Here is a 17,395-nt window from a genome sequence, read left to right as displayed (position 1 = left end):
TTCTTTTGTAAATATAATTTCACATGGCATACGTTTGGAGGGTTAAACCTGTAGGTTAGGGCTTGGCTTCTGTTTGGTTGATATGTATGGCTCTTTAGGATGATAAGCCCCTTCCCCTCACTCCCTCTTATGTTCTAAAATAGTTTTGGAGTGTCATCTGAGACAGCTTAACATGTTTAATCACATATTTGGTTGATGTTGTGAAGATTTGTATATTAATAATAACAATACTGATAATAATAATAATAAAAAAAATATTAATAATACATACATACTGTTTTTTTCTAGACCCATGGAAATTAAAATGTATTTATGCCAATGCAAACATGTTGATGTGTATGTACAATTGGTCTAAAAGATTACTAACATTATTCACTAATATGATATTACATAAAATTTGCGTATGGTTATTGGTTATCTGGTATTAGTTTTATTGGAGTACTAAACACTTTACACTATAAAAGGCCGAACACCAGTGGCAATTCATTTTTGGTCATTACCATGTGCCTGGCTTGTCTCGGACATTTACTTGGACATTTACTCAACACAGTTACAGCAAAAAAATTATCTATACCATCCAGGGTTTTATGTGGTGTCAAATTTCCAGGCAGATAAACCCAAGCTAAAGATTTGCTATCATCGAATTAGAATGGCATAACTCTTCTCACATTTAATTTGATTGGCATGCCCTTTTCTTAAGTTATTTATAGTCTAAAAAGAGGAACACCTTGGTAACTAATCCTTTTTTCTCTCCAAAGCGATCACAGTCTCTTGTTTTTAAATACTATCTGCTCTCATTTGCCACCTTTGCCCTTTCCTTTCTTGTTCAGTCCCACTCTTCCTCACTCTGCCCTTTCACTCCTCTTCATCTTCTTTTCCAATGTTTGCCCCTACCTTCCAATTTTCCTCCGACTAAATTCTTTATTGGTTGACGCTCTGCATGTTACTCCCGTCACCTTCATTTCCTTTCTCTTTCTATCCACTCCATGACTCAGTGGCTATGCTCAATCTAGGTCCTATGACCCCCTCCTCTTAACTTTGTTCTTCTATTTGCTGCTCCTCTGAATCCATCTTTACCCGTTCCTCTATGGGTCATAGTTGTTTGCAACAGGTCATCCCAGACCACAGGTATTGGTGCCTGCTGTGTAAGCCTGTACAGCAAATCAGTATGTTGTTTTGGCCAATCATCACTTTTGTTGATAATTATTTATTCTTTAGGTTCTCCAGAACTTGCTGATGTGCAATTTATTATTGCTTATTTCTCAGTCTATTGATATTTCATTTCTCTTTTTTCTTCTGTATGCCAGCATATCTTTGCCATAAATATCAACACCTTTCTGTACTACAATCAAACATTTTAAATCTGTTTAAGGACCATTAACAAATTCAACATACAAATAATGTGGAAGGAAAAAAATCCTTTTAATGACAAATACATGTATACAGGAGAAAGACAGAGCTCAATATATTACTGCAAAAGGCAAACTTCAAATATTTATAACAAGGAAAAAACAAAATACAAGGCAAATCTTTTAGTAAAAGAAATTCTTTTCCAGTATCTTTATACAACTTCAAATTAATAAACTAGCAAATAAAAAAGAAAATATGGAAGACAATGTTAAAGGAATGAAACAGAACTCAACACTGTTTTTAAAATATTAAAGAAAAATCTGATACTTGTCTTCATCCATGATAACTGTCTCTTTATCTGTATGGCTTTGTTAATAAATAGAAATCTCTGTACAATAAGTGTCCACAAGACGTTTGCAATTCCACCATAGCACAGGTTAGAAAGTACTGTAAAGGTCAATAAATCTGTCTCAGATCCCAAAGAAACCTTATTTCTATGTTACTGAAGGATTGTCTCATTGCAAATTCTGATTTACTCTGGCAGGAATTCATATTGTGAGACTGTCCTAAATCATACTTGGCAGTTACTTCCATTCCTGTGTGCTACTTTGTGGCAAGGGATCCATTAGCCGAATGATTACATTTAGTGGTTAGACCAGAAGGTGTAATGCTCATCTGATTTTGGCCAAAATGTTACCCTCTTTTACGTTTGACCCCTTAACAATATTATTATCACTTAAACATTGGCAATTTAGCATAAGATAGGTTTTGCATTGGAACATGAATTATTCACGAGAAAGAGCCTTCTTCCAGATGAAGGCCATGGTACGTTTGTGGGGCACCACTGGTAGCACACATTCCCCTCTAACTCTCTGGTGATATACATCACACTCGCAAGCACTCCAAATGTTCATGAAAAAGGATCAAATGTTCTTATTGTTAGATATTAATTTAATTTATAGCCGGGCTACCAAAATTTCCATTTGAAGTATGCCTTGGGTTGCTCAACCACTGTTCTCAGCTCACAACAAGACCTCATTTCCACTTTTTTTGCATGTCTCAAGTTTAAATATTTTTAGGATAATAACTGCTGAAAAAAACTCGGGATACGACACCTTCATAGATGAATGTTGTGATGAATACATTTTGTAAGTTATGCAGCCATTCTTCATCTGCTTTATTCCTGTAATAAGCAATACTGAATGGAGGACTGTTGAATACTGCCCATATTTTATTGGGTTACGATAGAGACGTTCACTGTAGGATGGTACTGTCTATTGGACAGCTACCTGTAAATACAGAGTTACGCAATCACACTAGGGCAAATCATAATTAACTCAGAAAACACTGAACTCTTGAAAATCAAATAAAACATAGGGTTGCAGTGTACCCTTTGACTTAATGTTGTGTCTTGGAGAAAAAAACTGAAAAAGTGTCCGCACTCTGTGTAGAAATACCACATATCTTTCTAAGGGAGCAAGCCTTGCTTTCTTTTACAATGTCTTTGAAGAGTAACAGCAGATACTGAATTCACTTCATAGACTTCAGGGAGGGTCCTCAGGGTATGCAAGCCTTCCAGAATGCACTGTAACACAGACTGTGACAAGTGGCCATCTCATCTTCAGGACAAAATTGTGAAGTTACAGAATACCTCCATGTGATCCTGAAAAGAGGTCCACTAATAGAAGAATCTGACAATTCATAAGGTAATCACAAAATACAGCTAAACATTGCTCCATGTTGACATGGATTAAAGAGGCACATTCTGGGAATCTATATTGCGCATGGTTATCAACCTCCCTTTAGACGTACAGATACAATTTTGATTAAACCATTAACACTTTATGCTATGCTTGCGGTTCTCAATGAGAAAAATGTGAGTAGAAATATTATTGAAGGTAGAGGGTGCACAGGACACCCAAATCCTGTATGCTTCAGTGCAACATACTTGATATATATACAAAGCAGAAATAGCTCTTTAGGAGTGCCCAGCATATTATGTCGATCCAAAGTCTAAACTAAGGGGTAGTAAATAAAAGGAATTTCAGGTTTAGCAACAGTTCCACCTACCCATACAACTTCTTGACAGAGGATCACGTGGTTTTAGATGAACAAATGAGATCAGCGAACCAAACTGCTCCTCTGTTCACCATCAGCAAATCTCAAGAACAAACACTTGCAGCCGAGGGTCAGCAATATGGAGCAATGGTTTAAAAACCCAGCTGCTGTCAATAGTAGACATCATAATTTCTATGGATCAATGCACTATCTTATGGCATGTGTTGCGCTGTTGTGACAACTAAGACTTGGCAGGCCATATTGCAAGAATATAGGAAAACTGATTTACATATTGTATTCATCACAAGATGCATCCTTAGCTCTCTTCCAGTATTATTTTTTTCTAATTATTTGGATGATATCTCTGTGAACAAAATACCTGATTTCCTTGACTGGCAGCACAGCTGTAGTATTATTTGCAAGCTATAAACATTTGTCACACATTCAGCCTGTGAGTGAATAGATACGTAAAGCCAACACAAATCTAGAACGGTTCTTAATCAAAGGCAACAAGATACTAATTTATCATTTGTAGAATGGCCTTTAACATGATGTTTCTTCAAGATCTCACCAGCACCCTAATTTTCCCAGGTTTAGTTGTTTAAATTGTTCTAAGATGCATAAAAATTAGTGCGGCTTAACTAATTGTTCAAATTCTTGATTAGTGTACCAGCTCATCCTTAAAAGTCTGCTATCAGTGAAGTGCATGTTCCCAGATTTTTTTATTGCTACATGCTCATTGTCATGCTTGAGAATCAATGCACCAAGCAAATTTCATTGCCCACACTATGAAGGTTCACATAGTTCTTTAAGTCCAAAGCTTTTTCTTGATTGACAAAAATAATGTAGTTTTTGTCCCAATTGCATGAGAGCAGGTCAAGATAAGTCAGCAAGACTCAGCAAGGCTAACAAGAACAAAGACCTGTCTCTTCTGCCAACAAGATCCCAAGCTTAAAAAGGGAATGATGGGAAGGAGGTCCTCCACATGAGAAACTGACAGAACACAACACATATGCAATTTGGAACTCCATGACAGTTGAATTGGAGATACAGTTGGGAGTTGGTAGAACAGCTATGGTTTCCAAAATCTGTTCACTTGTCATGTTTGTCTCTGGTGTGACCTAGGCAAAGGGGCTCTTCAGAGGCCATGAGAGTGACAGCAATATGGGTGCCACAGAAGGCCAGCGGTTTATTTTAGAAAATCCTTGCTGTCCAGTGAGACTCAAATAATTGATGTTTCTGGTCCTGTTTCTGTCTTTACCCGCTTTGTCTGTGTCATCTGCAGAATGCTGCCTCCTTCCTCTGTAATGATGTGCTCCTCGGAAGTGTGCTCCTGGTAAGTGCTGAAGCCAAGCTGTGGCAGGCTGACCTTGAAACCTGACATGCCCTCTTCTTCCCCTGTTCCTTCGCTGTAGACACCCTTCTCCAGGATGGAATGCCCTGATGTTTCCCCCATTCCCTGGGACTTCTGACCTAGTGATATCTTGGGAAACTTGAATCTAGCTGTCTTCTCTTTGCTGTCAGCATCACTCCCCTCATAACTTGCTACGTGGGCGCTTTCTGACTTGGACACACCTCCACTATTATCAACAATATACTCCCCTCTTGATTTGCTAGAGAAGAATCCTATGGAAATCTTGGATTTGCTTGACTTTGACTCTCCCTCACCTTCTGTTTCCATTGAAGCCATTTCAGTCCTTGCAGAAGAGGTCACAATGTTAGTAGACCCTTCTATGTCTTCGGTTTTATCTGTCTTCTTCTTGAAGCCAGAAAAGGACATCTTACCAGGTTTGAATTTGGTTCCCTTGATGGCACCAAATGTGCTGCCTTGGACTTCGTCCTTTGATGTCTGCTCTTCTGTTTTGACCAGCTTTAAGTTCATTTCAGAATCCGGTTCCTTCCCTTTGTAAGGTGAAGAAAATTCTAGTTTGGGAAATTTCAGCTTGGCAAGTTTAGCCTTATTGTCTTGTGAGCCGTTCTCCAGCGATGCTTCGTGGTCTCCATTAAGCTGAGGGGATGAACCGGATGGAGCAGATCCATTCACGTTGACATCTAGAGCATCAGTTTTAGAATTTGAAAATCCCAATTTGGGAAACTTCATCTTGGATCCCTTAGCATCACTATCGTCCCTTGCTGAAGCATCAAAGTCGCCATTTACTTCTGCACCTTTCTGCTTTGAGCGAGACATACCAAATGAAGGCTTCTTTTTTATTTTTGGCAGCTTTATCTTGACGTCTGCCGTCGGCTGCTCAATTTCTAAAGTTCCAGTTTTAGAATCAACATCTGATTCCAAGAGTCCAGAAGTGGCTTCTGCCCCTTTTTCTTTGGATTTCATTATGACAAAAACTGCTTTCTTCACTTTAGGCATCTTTACCTTACCCGCCTGCTTTTCAGTTTCAAGCTCAGCAGTTCCAGGTTTAAAGCTAAGTTCTCCAACTCCTTTGAGTTCAGGATTCTCAGAGTCTCCCTCCATTCCAACTTTTGGAAGACTGATTCCAAACTTGGGAAATTGTACTTGATATTTTTTCCCTGCATCATCATCCTCCTCTGTATCAGGTGTCTTTGTACCATCTTTTTTATCAGCCTTCATTTTACCACTAATTGTAACAGGGGAAGCCACTGCCTCCTTGTCTTTGTACGCAGCAGGTTGAACCATAGCATTCTCTATTTCATATTCACCATGAGCCTTGATTTTGGGGCCTGAAAATTCCACATCTGGCATTTTGAAGTGAGATTTCCTTCCTTCCATCTCCTCTGCATGGAAGTCTGCCTTGCTTCCAAGCGAGACAGTCATGTCATCATCAGACTTACCTTTCCAACCAGAAATTCCTATGGAAGGAACTTTCACATGAGGCATTTTCATTTTTGCATCTGATAATCCTACCTCAAGATCCCCAAAACCTGCACTTTTTGGACTCTGAACTTTGGTAGCTTTCAGTTTTTCATCAACCTTGAATTCAGCTCCAGGATGACCGGCTCCTACTTTTGCTTCACTTTCTGTGAAGCCAACATCAGGAATGGAGATTTTGGGCACCTTGATTTTCAATTCTTTTTCATCTTTCTTCGGATGAAGTGGCTGCATATCAGCATCACGTTCCTTAACTTCTCCCCCTCCCACTGAAATACCAACCGCTGGAACCTTAAATTTAATCTTTCCACTATGTGGCTCCAAGTCATGTGACATTATGTCTGCAGATGTTTCCTTGACTTTGACTTCACCTTCAGTAATTGCCTCACTGTCATCTGTTTTTCCCTTCAGAGAACCAAGTTGAAGTTTGGGCATTTTTATTTTTACACCTCTGATCCCCCCTTCCGCATGTTCACTTTCACTGCTTTTTCCTTCAGTACTTGAGCCACCAAACGCAGACATTTTCATTTTGGGCATCTTAAACTTTAAATTGGTTCTTTCCACATCTGGTCCACTCAGCTCAATGTCGGGAACTTTCATTTCAAAATGTGTCTTTCCAAATCCAGGATCCACAGGTACATCCCCATCTTTATGTATGTTGATATCTAGCTCTAATTCTGGCGCTTGGAGATGTGGGGTTGGTAGCTTAGGCAACTCCACAAACGGCAATGAAAATCTTCCTTCTACATCTCTAAATCCAGGACCCTCAATGTCGACATTTGCATCTGCAAATGGAATATCTGCATCTTGTGTCCTGATCTTGGGCATAGAAATGTCCAATGTGGGCATTTTGATCTTGGACCCCTTTCCGGTTGCTTTCTCATCTTCAGATGAACCTTCTGTGCCATCGCTGTCCAATCTTACATTTTGAGGCTTGAGAGTGATGGCATAAACTTTCTCTTTTTTGCCTGTGAGCAGGTGCATCTCTGCTTCCTTTTCTTCAGTGGCTGTACCTCGGCCTCTGAGGTCGGGCAGGCCAATAGAGGGAAGTGCTACCTTTGGCATCTGCAGTTTCACTTCAGACTTTTCCAAAGCAACCTCGCTCTTGCCTTCCTGCTGTAACAAAGAACCTACTTTAGGTGTTGGTAAGCTGAGACCAAGTTCTAGGCTGGGCGCTGAAACATCAAGAAATGGCATTTTCAAGTCTTGTTTGTATTCTATCAGATCTTCTCCAGATAAATCCGCAGTTGTCTTGGGTATAGGTATTTCTATGTCAGGTTTAATACTGGGAGCCAAAATTTCCAAGGATGGCATTTTCACTGTGCCTGGTTTCAAATCAATATCAGAGGTATCTTTTGGTAGGGTGGCATCAGCCCCAATATCAGTCTTACCTTCTTTGCTTCTAAACTTAGGCAGTGAGATTTGGGGCATTTTCATGTGGAGATTAGAACCCTGGAGGTCTTCTTCGGAACCTCTAACATCAGATTCAGCAGATACTTTGAGATCACTTCCATGTGCTTTACCTTTGGGAGAAGCCATCTTAAACTTTGGCATTTTCATGAAAGATAGTTTTACTTTCCCTTCTGGACTTTCAATATCCACCTCTGGTTCTGGGACTTCAGCCTTCTCTTTTTTTAATTTCACATTCATTTCTGGAGGAGAGATGCCAACCTCCACTTTTCCCCCAGAAACATCAACCTCTTTTTTTGACAAGTTAAATGAAGGAATTCTGAATTTTGGCATTTTCATTTTACCTTCCTTGATTTTCACTTTACCATCTGTCACAGTGACCTCAGAGCCACCAGGAGAACCATCAGCACTTACTTCTATTTTAGCTTTCGCTGAGGTCTTTGAACTATCAAAAGCTACATCAAGCTCTCCCTCTTTAGCTTTTCCCCCCATTGACGGTAATGAGAATGCAGGCATTTCCAGCTGCACGTCTGGGACCTCAATATTAATTTCAGGAGCCTGAATACCTCCAGCACTTGGAAACTCATTACTTCCTTCTATATGCCCATTGCCTTTAACCTTTGCAGCATTTATGCCTATGTCTACTTTTGGTACAGCAATGTCCACCTGAGGAAGTTCAACAGCTGGTAACTTAATTTTTGCCTCCATTAAATCTAGTCCATCTTTAGACCCCGCTATGGCAAGTTGTCCTTTTGGGCCCTTGAAGTCTGTCTTGGCACTGGATTCAGCTGCATCTGCAGAGCTCTCAAGGTCAAGTTTTGCTTTTGGGAACGATCTTCCAAACTTGGGCATTTTTAACCTGGGGCCTTTCACTGTTACATCTGGAATGTCTGCTTCTCCCTCCAACTGCGGGGCTTTCGTATGCCCCTCTCCTTTTTTGGTCTTAGACCCAGACATGCCAAATCTTGGGAGGGAAAATTTGTGGGATTTCAATTTTCCCTCTGACTCACCAGACACTGTTACTGCCACGTCGGCCTGCGCTGATGGTCTAAGAGAGGCCTTTGGGGTGCCTGCCTCAATATCAACTTCTGGAAGCGCGGGTGTCATGATTTCTACAGAAGGAAGTGTCACAGAAGGCAACTGTATTTTGCCTTCTAAACTTCCCTGTGTGTTATCATGTACTGTTTTCACTTCAGGGAGCTTTTTATCAATTTTAGCCTTCAATTTTGGGTCTTGAAGTTTCATTTCATCATCTAGTGCAAGTGTGCCTTCAGGAAATGAAATACCAATTTTGGGCATCATGATCCCCTGAAGTTTTCCTGTCAGACCTGCTCCTTTGACATCTACACCAACATGGGGGGTTTTCAAGTCAACCCCAAGCTTTGCAGAAGACACATCATGCTGCATGTCCATATCCTTCTCCTGGCCATGGAATGCTGGAAGAGACACTTTTGGCATTTTCCATTTGGCATCTGGTTCATCAATTCCATAATCTGAAATTTCAGTTTTTGCCTGTGGTAGATTTATATTGAGATCTACTTTGGGCACATCAATATTAAGAACAGGCATTTTAACTGAAGGGAGGTCAATTTTGTTTTTAGAACTTTCCATTTCTAACTCATGACTTTTTAACTTGATGTCTACATTTACAGGTTTTTCACCAACCTTTGGTTTCCCAATAGACAGGTCTACCTCGGTTTTTGAAGAAGTAACCTCTAATTCCATTGGTTTAATCTTTGGTACAGAAATGTTCACTTTGGGAATAGATAATTTGCCTGTGTGCATCTCCAAGTCACCATCTTTCAACCCAGATTCCAATTTTGGGATTTTAGCAACTGCTCCAATTTTTGGGGGAGACACTTTAACATTCATTTCAGGTCTTTCTGATTCTACTGAGGTGTCAAATTTTGGGAGGGATACAGATGGTAGTGTAAATTTAATATCAGGTCTTTCAAGACTTTCTGATTTATATGATTTCATCTCTCCTTCATCTCCAATACCTGAAATTGAAATATTAGCCTTTGGCAGTTCAATATCTGTTACTTGTGGGGCTTTGATATCAATCGAAGGCATTTTAAGGTCAGGGAATTTTAAGTTACCCTCAGCGGCCACTTCAGGTTCTTTTGTTTTAATTTCTACTTGTGCAGCAGAAACATCATGCTTGTCTTTGGTTAGTGAGAGCCCAAAACTTGGCATTTTCATCTTAGGTCCTTTTGTTTTCATGTCTGGGCTTTCCTCTTCAATTTCACCATGTTTTGTAAGTGTCACGTCACCTTGAACTTTTGAAGGCAGAGCATGCACATCTAAGTGACCTTCTTTACTCTTGACACCAAATTTTGGAAGAGAAATTTTAGGCATTTTTATGGTCACATCTGGGATTTCAATGTTTGGTTCAGAAGGATAACCAACATAATCTGAGGAACCATCAAGCTCTTGTTTTTTCTTTGGAAGAGTTATGTCAACATCCAACTTGGGAGCTGATATGTCAAGGGATGGTATTCTGATTCCAGTATTGTATTTTCCATCTGGAATATCACTATCCATTTTTGCCTTTTGCACTGAGATGCCCATCTCACCTTCTGCTTTGCTTTTAGGAAAAGAAATTTCAATTTCTGAGACCTTCATTTCAGGCATTTTAAATTCTGTCTTTTTCACTCCAGTATCAACTGTGTCTTGGCTTAGAGACATGTCCAAGTCAACCTTAGGGACCTTAGCAGAGACTCCAAATTTGGGCATTTTCATCTGGAAACCTTCTCCTTTCTCATGTACATCTTTTGGTATCTTATCTCCTGCTCTTGCAATAACAGCCCCTTCGACATTTGGTAGGCTTAAGTCAATGTCTACCTCCGGTGCTGCTATTGCTACTGATGGAAGTTTTACTCCAATGTTGGCTTTTTCCTCCAGGCTTTTAATGGTAGTGCCAGATCCATTTACTTCACTTTCAAGCCCAGGGAGGGAAACTCCAATTTTTGGCATTGTAAGCATCTTTGGCTTTTCTTGTGGGCTCTCATCTTCAACCTCATCCTTATCTAGTGACAGGGATGGTTTAACCTCCACATCAGGTATCTTGGAAGTGGTCCCGAATTTAGGTATTTTCAATTGAAAGCTTTCTCCTTTGCCAGACATCTCTAGACCCTCAGCTGCAACATCTGCCTTGCTTGTGGGCACAGACACTTCCAATTCCACCTGGGGAGCTTTGAATTTAATGTCCTCCTTGACTTCAATATCAGCTTTTGGTAAAGGGTTTTTTTTAGACTTTGGGAGACTGATCCCAAACCTGGGAGATTTTGCTTTGACTTTACCTTCCACTTCAAGTCCTTTCGTATCCACTTTATCACCTGGTAATGTTGAGCTCTTTTTCCCACTAGGCCCACGAACCTCCAGCGCTAGGCCTTCCACAGCTGCAGCTTCCTTCACCTTCATCCTAGGGAGTTTCAGTCTCATCACCTTTGCGTCTGAGGAAGAACGCTTCACTTTGAGGTCAGGACTGGCTCCTTCACTTTCGGCTGCTGTAAGGCCTTTAGCTTTTCTGAACTTTCCAAATTTTGGAAGGGAAAACTCAACATCAACAGGTGGAATGTCTATCTTCCCTGCAGATATCTCCCCGTCCACATCTTCTGCTTCTCTTAGGGTACCTTCTTTAGAACCTTTCCCTAAGCTCTTCACCTTCTTCACAGGCTTGAGGCTTTTCACAGTCTGTAGAGACAAGCAAACCAAAAAGGCCTTAGTTGGTTCTTATTCACAGGCAAGATATACTTTATATTAGGTATATTTCGGAGGCCTGGATTTAAGCCACATTTTCATTAAGATCATTGACTATATACTTTAATTCAGTTTAGTTTTTTTCGAATGTAAAAGTATCTTTTGTTTATATCTTGAAAAGCTGGCAGAAATCTGACACTCCTGGACTAAAGTTAGCTATCCTCAATCAATATACACACCACACTGCCTTGTGACCACCCAATATGTGTTAACTCAAACATATCTTTAGTGAATTGAGCAAGAATAGGGTTATTTTTAGACCTGGGTTTTTACAGCACAGCTACTAAACAGGCCTCCTGCTAACAGTTTAGGTAAAGTGAGCTTTGGGTTCACCCCATCCGCATTTGCTTTCTTTGACCATCCTCTTTCTGCCATTGGCGTAAAACGTTGTCAATCCCATTTTGGCTCAGCCCAGTGAAGTATTAATTTTTCCCCTAATGCTACTGGTTGTTTGGGAGTTTCTTTATGCCTCCAGTCATGCCCTTGCATTGAACTGCATGAAGGACACCTTTACTACAATAACTAATACTGCTGGGTCACTCTTGAATGTCTTGCTCTAATGTACTAACGCTGTACGCATTAGCACATTAAACTTAGATTATTGACTTTGCCAACCTTTTTTTAACTTTGGATCTGCTTTCTCACACCTTCATTCCCAACCTATTTTAAAAGCATTCAATAAGCTTGTAGTGGACTTTTTTTTATAAAGGAAAAAGAGTTATTTATCACCAGCTGCTGGTCACTGGAATTTACATTTAAGTAAATACGTTCCCCACTCAGGTCAGTAACACTTATAAATGATTAACAATGACTAATAACTGATTTTTATGTGCTCTGTAAATGGCAGGTGTTAGTACTTTACAACACAATTGTACTTTTTTTATCAAGTTCCACAGGTTGAAAATCTGAGGAGGGAGTATCAGGATTCAAATCTGTGATCTGTATTTTGCTTTACAACACTGAGCCGTATGACTAGCAGAGAGACAAGCAATGCGCTTTAATACAAATCTGACAGGCCACTGGAGTGGCTATGCATCACCACACAATGTAATTTGTTTCCAGTTTAGGACAGGGGTAAGAGACCATATTATGTATGATTACTCCATTAAATCTCTTCCACTGCATAGAATTTAAAATAAAGGACAGCTAATTTTGGGACCTATACTCAACATAAAATTATGGATGGGTCATAAGTGACTAATGGGTTTGCTTTTCACAGAGAGGTTCTGAGTGGCATCTCAGACATTTCAAGCTTCTGTCTCATTGTCTATGTGATGTCACTCATAATCCCTTGGTGAAAAGCAATACCCATTAATAACTGCCACACACCTATAATCATATATATATATTTCCATAGCAAAAGCATGTTTTGGCTTGCTTAAAACGTGGGCGCTGTTTGACCAATCTTCACAAACCTTTCTCATCAACCTCTGCTACTCTCTGAAAAGTTTGGGGTGATCCGCCAAGCAGGGGGCAAGAAATTATTTTTCCCATAGGAAAATTAGACACAGCTACCGCCAAAACCGCCAAACGGAATTACACCAAATTTGGCAGTAAGCTAGATCTTGTTCCAGAAAGCGTAATGTTTTGTGATTTGGTGTAAATCCATTCAGTAGTTCTGGAGACATTAAGGCTTAAAAAACTTTGGACATTTCACCTCGCAGAGCCAATGGATCTGAAAATGAGATCTGATTGGCTGCCACCACATCAAGAATGATGTGGTGGCAGCCATCTTAGGACTCGAGGATTCAGGCCCCTGTCCTAGATAAAAATTTTGAGACGATGTAGAAGGTAGGGTCGAGATACTCTGCCCTCCAAGGCCTGGTAGTGTGGTCCCAGAGGGTCCCCCCCTCAAGTCGCTCTAGGGCCCTGGGGACCCCATCCCCCAGGTCCGAATCTCAAATAAGAGGGACCATTATTGGGTACTGGAGACCCATTCCCTACAGCCATTTTAAAATAAAAAGGAGGAGGCATTGGCATCCCTCTCCTAGCCACTGTTGGCCCCCGGGGACCTTATCCTCCAGGCCAGTTTGACTGTTATGGACGGGGGCTTCAGGACCCCCTCCCCAGCCACACACTGGCTCTTGACCCCATCCCTTGAAGTCAGGTCCAGCAGTGACCTGGGGCCCCGTGACTTGCGACTCTGTATTTCCCTGTCTGGGATAGTGCAGGCATACCCTGCCAGCAATCTCTCCTTGACAGGGAACACAACTCTGCTCTCACCTGAGTGGAAGTAGTGAAAAAGGCAAAAGTAATGGAGCATTTTCCCACCAGCCCCCACAATGGTGTGGATGGGGAGCAGGCTGCGAGGTCTTTGGGGCTCCCCCCCAAGTTGAAAAAAAAATAGGTATTCATGCCCTGGGTGGGCACCAAAATATGTAATTTTAAAAAATGAATAAGAAAGCAGCAGGAGCTGGATTGCTCCGGAGAAGGAGTGCCCCATAATGCCCTGCAAGGTCTTATTAGTTTTTAGTCCTGCATTGCTCCGGAGAAGGAGTGCCCCATAATGCCCTGCAAGGTCTTATTAGTTTTTAGACCGTCTTCCACCTACATTAATTACCATATTTTTAAAGCTCTTCTAGCAGGAGCTCTATGCCCTTCAGCTGGAGTGCAAGGCCCTCTTGTGTTTTTTTTTTTTTAATAATTATATTTTATGGGCTGAAAATGTTAAAAGAAAAGACTCAGAGACATGTTGGTTACATTTTAATACAAACATGTCTCTGAGTCTTTCTTCTACCACTTTTCAACCCCCACATTACAAAATATTTTGAAAGAAAGACTCACAGACATATTTATTAAATTGTGTTATATATTTTTTATAATAATCTCTATTATTAAACATTGAATTGAATGTATTACTGAAATATACATTAGATTAAATATATTGGTGATTTTTTTAGACAGATAATAACTCTGCTTTATATATACTGATGTGCTCACCCCTTGAAAAAGCAAATAGGCTCACATTTTATATTTTGGTGTTGTGACTCTATGACAAAGTCAGTAAGTCTGCCTGTGTGTGGTCAGGACCTGCAAGGCCAACCGCACACTTCGCATGTCAGACAGTGATGCGTGAGGTGGGGTTCATTGCCTGCGGGGGCCAGCCTCTGCAGCCAACACCACGCTGAGCACAGTCGAAAGCCAGGGGTTTAACGCAAGCCAGGCTCAGCATGGGACTACTTGCCTTGTGGCCAACCCCAAGCAAGAATGACCAAATGCCATGCGCAGCTAGGGGTTGGCTTTACGTATGGTAATAAAATATTACTTAGGGTTTAAAAAAAAACTAGAAATTCAATGAAAAAACAAAGTTTAAAGTGCTGTTAAAGTTAGGTGAAAATTTCAGTGACAGCGTAACGTAAGGTTAAAGTGACGTTATAGATAGATTGGTATCCCTACCCTGCCTCCTTATGCCTTTTTAATAAAACATCTCAGGACAGGTTACTAAGTCCTTCACTCCTGTCATGGCTGTTGCAACATTTTTCTTCATGTTGCAGCAAGCCAATCAAAGCGCTTGCTCCTGTGGAAGCCTTACTCCTGAAAGAATGAGTTAGCCCAAAGGGAAAAAAGCCCCCAGGCCAATCAGAATGTTATATTTGTTGATAATGGGTTTGAGAGTGAGTCCCTCAAACCCAACTGTCCATAAGTACATTCATTTTTGTTCCCTAATTTCTAAAAAACATACTTATAGGAATTTAAAATTTGGTGCAATAATGTTCAGCAGAATTTGCAATAGTGTTGTTCTAAAAAGTCCATGGATAATGCATGGTGATTCTGCATTTTGGGACCACACTTTTTTCTCACCCCGCTTGACAGATCACCTCAAAAGGTTCCAGGAAGGAGCTGAGGTGGATGAACATTTTTTTGGAAAGTTTCATGATAATTTGTCAAATGACACCAAAGTTATAGGCAAACCAAAAATGTTCTTCCTATGGAAACACATAAGAATAACTGCTGACCTAGTGATCGCCAGTGTGTTTATATATATATATAAATATATATATATATATATATATATATGGAATATGGGCCAGATTTACAAGGCCCTAGCGCCTCCTTGCGCCACATTAGCATCATATTTGTTTACGCTAATGTGGCTCAATGAGGCATAAATCACTGCACCATATCTACAAGGTTGAGCATTGCATGCATTGCACCACTTTGAGGCCCCTTGCGCCACATTATGCCTTAATCAGGCATAATTTATGCAAGGACGGCATTCCGGCATTAGGAGACCCGCAAAAATGTCGCAATGAAATCTAAAAGATTTTTGGCGTCATTTTTCAGGCCTGCTCAAAGCAGGCATCAAAAAGACGCACCCATTGAAATCAATGGGCCTCCTTGTGCTTAACCCCTACAGTGCCTTGGACGAGGTGATCTCGTCCAAGGCACCGGTTCCCGGGTGCCTTGGACGGGATCACCTTGTCACACACCCCCGGTTGTGGTTGGAAGGGGAATCACTTCCCCTTGCACCCCCGACCCCTCCCCCTGTGACGTCAGCGCGCATCGCGCGCTGATTGTCACAGAGGCCTCCTCCTTCGCGCTGGAAGCTCAGTTTACAGCGCGCTCGGAAGAGAAATGCCGCGGAGGAGGCCGAGAGAGGCTTCAAAGGGAAGGAAATGTATTTCCTTCCCTTTGAAGTCTCTCTCAGCATTTCAAAAGCCGGATTGCAAATTAATCCGGCTTTTGAAACGCCCACTAGACACCAGGGATTTTATTTTGAAATTTCGGAAACTGGCATAAGGGAGCGACCCCTTGGGCAAGGGGGGGAGGGGGCATTTTTTTTAAGGCCTTTTCTGCCCCCCCCCCCCCCTCCCCGGGGCAGAAACCTCTCGGCACCAGGGATCTTTTCTTTTTTTTTTTTTGAGGTGGGGAGCGACCCCATAGGCAATGGTCGCTCCCCTAGGGGGCAAATTACATTTAGTCCATTTCTGCCCCCTTTGGGGGCAGATTGGCCTATTTTTATGAGGCCAATCTGCCCCCAAGGGGGACAGAAACCACTAGACACCAGGGAGGTTTTTTTGGTGGGGGAAACTGGCATAAGGGAGCGACCCCTTGGGCAAGGGTCGCTCCCAGGGGGGGGCATTTTTTTAAGGCCTTTTCTGGGGGGCAGAAACCACTAGTCACCAGGGGGCATTTTTTTTTGTGTGTTTTTTTTTTGTTTGTTTGTTTTTTTTGAGGTGGGGAGCGACCCCTTAGGCAAGGGTCGCTCCCCTAGGGGGCAAATTACATTTAGTCCATTTCTGCCCCCCTTGGGGGCAGATTGGCCTATTTTTATGAGGCCAATCTGCCCCCAAGGGGGACAGAAACCACTAGACACCAGGGAGGTTTTTTTGGTGGGGGAAACTGGCATAAGGGAGCGACCCCTTGGGCAAGGGTCGCTCCCGGGGGGGGCATTTTTCTAAGGCCTTTTCTGGGGGGCAGAAACCTCTAGTCACCAGGGGGCATTTTTTTTTGTGTGTTTTATTTTTGTTTGTTTGTTTTTTTTTTTTAGAGATGGGGAGCGACCCATTAGGCAAGGGTCGCTCCCCTGGGGGGCAAATTGTATTTAGACCATTTCTGCCCCCCTTGGGGCCAGATCGGCCGATTTTAGGTCAATCTGCCCCCAAGGGGGCAGAAACCACTAGGCACCGGGGATTTTTTTTTTGCGTCAATGTCATGCAAGGGGAGCGACCCCGTAGGCAAGGGTCGCTCCCGGGGGGGGGGGGGGGTTTAGGGGGGCAGGGGCCAAATTTATTTTAGGTCATTTCTGCCCCCCCGGGGGCAGATCGGCTTATTGTTATTAGGCCGATCTGCCCCCGGGGGGGGGCAGAATCCTCTAGGCGCCAGGGCAAATTTTTTTTGTGTGTTTATTTTTTTTTGTTTGGGAGCGACCCATTAGGCAAGGGTCGCTCCCCTGGGGGGGGCAAATTGTATTTAGACCGGACGATTTTAGGTCAATCTGCCCCCAAGGGGGCAGAAACCTCTAGG

General features: G+C 41.8%; 1 protein-coding gene across 3 annotated transcripts in view; it reads right to left on the bottom strand.

The window, feature by feature from the left end:
- Positions 1–1,403: 1,403 nt before the first annotated feature.
- Positions 1,404–17,395, bottom strand: part of PRX (periaxin) — a 227,440-nt gene continuing 211,448 nt past the window's right edge. For all 3 annotated transcript variants that reach the window (XM_069207228.1, XM_069207229.1, XM_069207230.1), the window contains exon 7: positions 1,404–11,362. In XM_069207228.1, coding sequence (XP_069063329.1) covers positions 4,631–11,362 — 6,732 coding nt within the window. In that variant the 3' untranslated portion in view covers positions 1,404–4,630. The remainder of the gene's footprint in view (positions 11,363–17,395) is intronic.

The sequence above is a fragment of the Pleurodeles waltl genome, chromosome 9 (assembly GCF_031143425.1).
Source record: "Pleurodeles waltl isolate 20211129_DDA chromosome 9, aPleWal1.hap1.20221129, whole genome shotgun sequence".
NCBI lineage: Eukaryota > Metazoa > Chordata > Amphibia > Caudata > Salamandridae > Pleurodeles > Pleurodeles waltl.
Note: the sequence above shows the minus strand (reverse complement) of the source record. Positions and strands in the feature narration are given on the sequence as shown.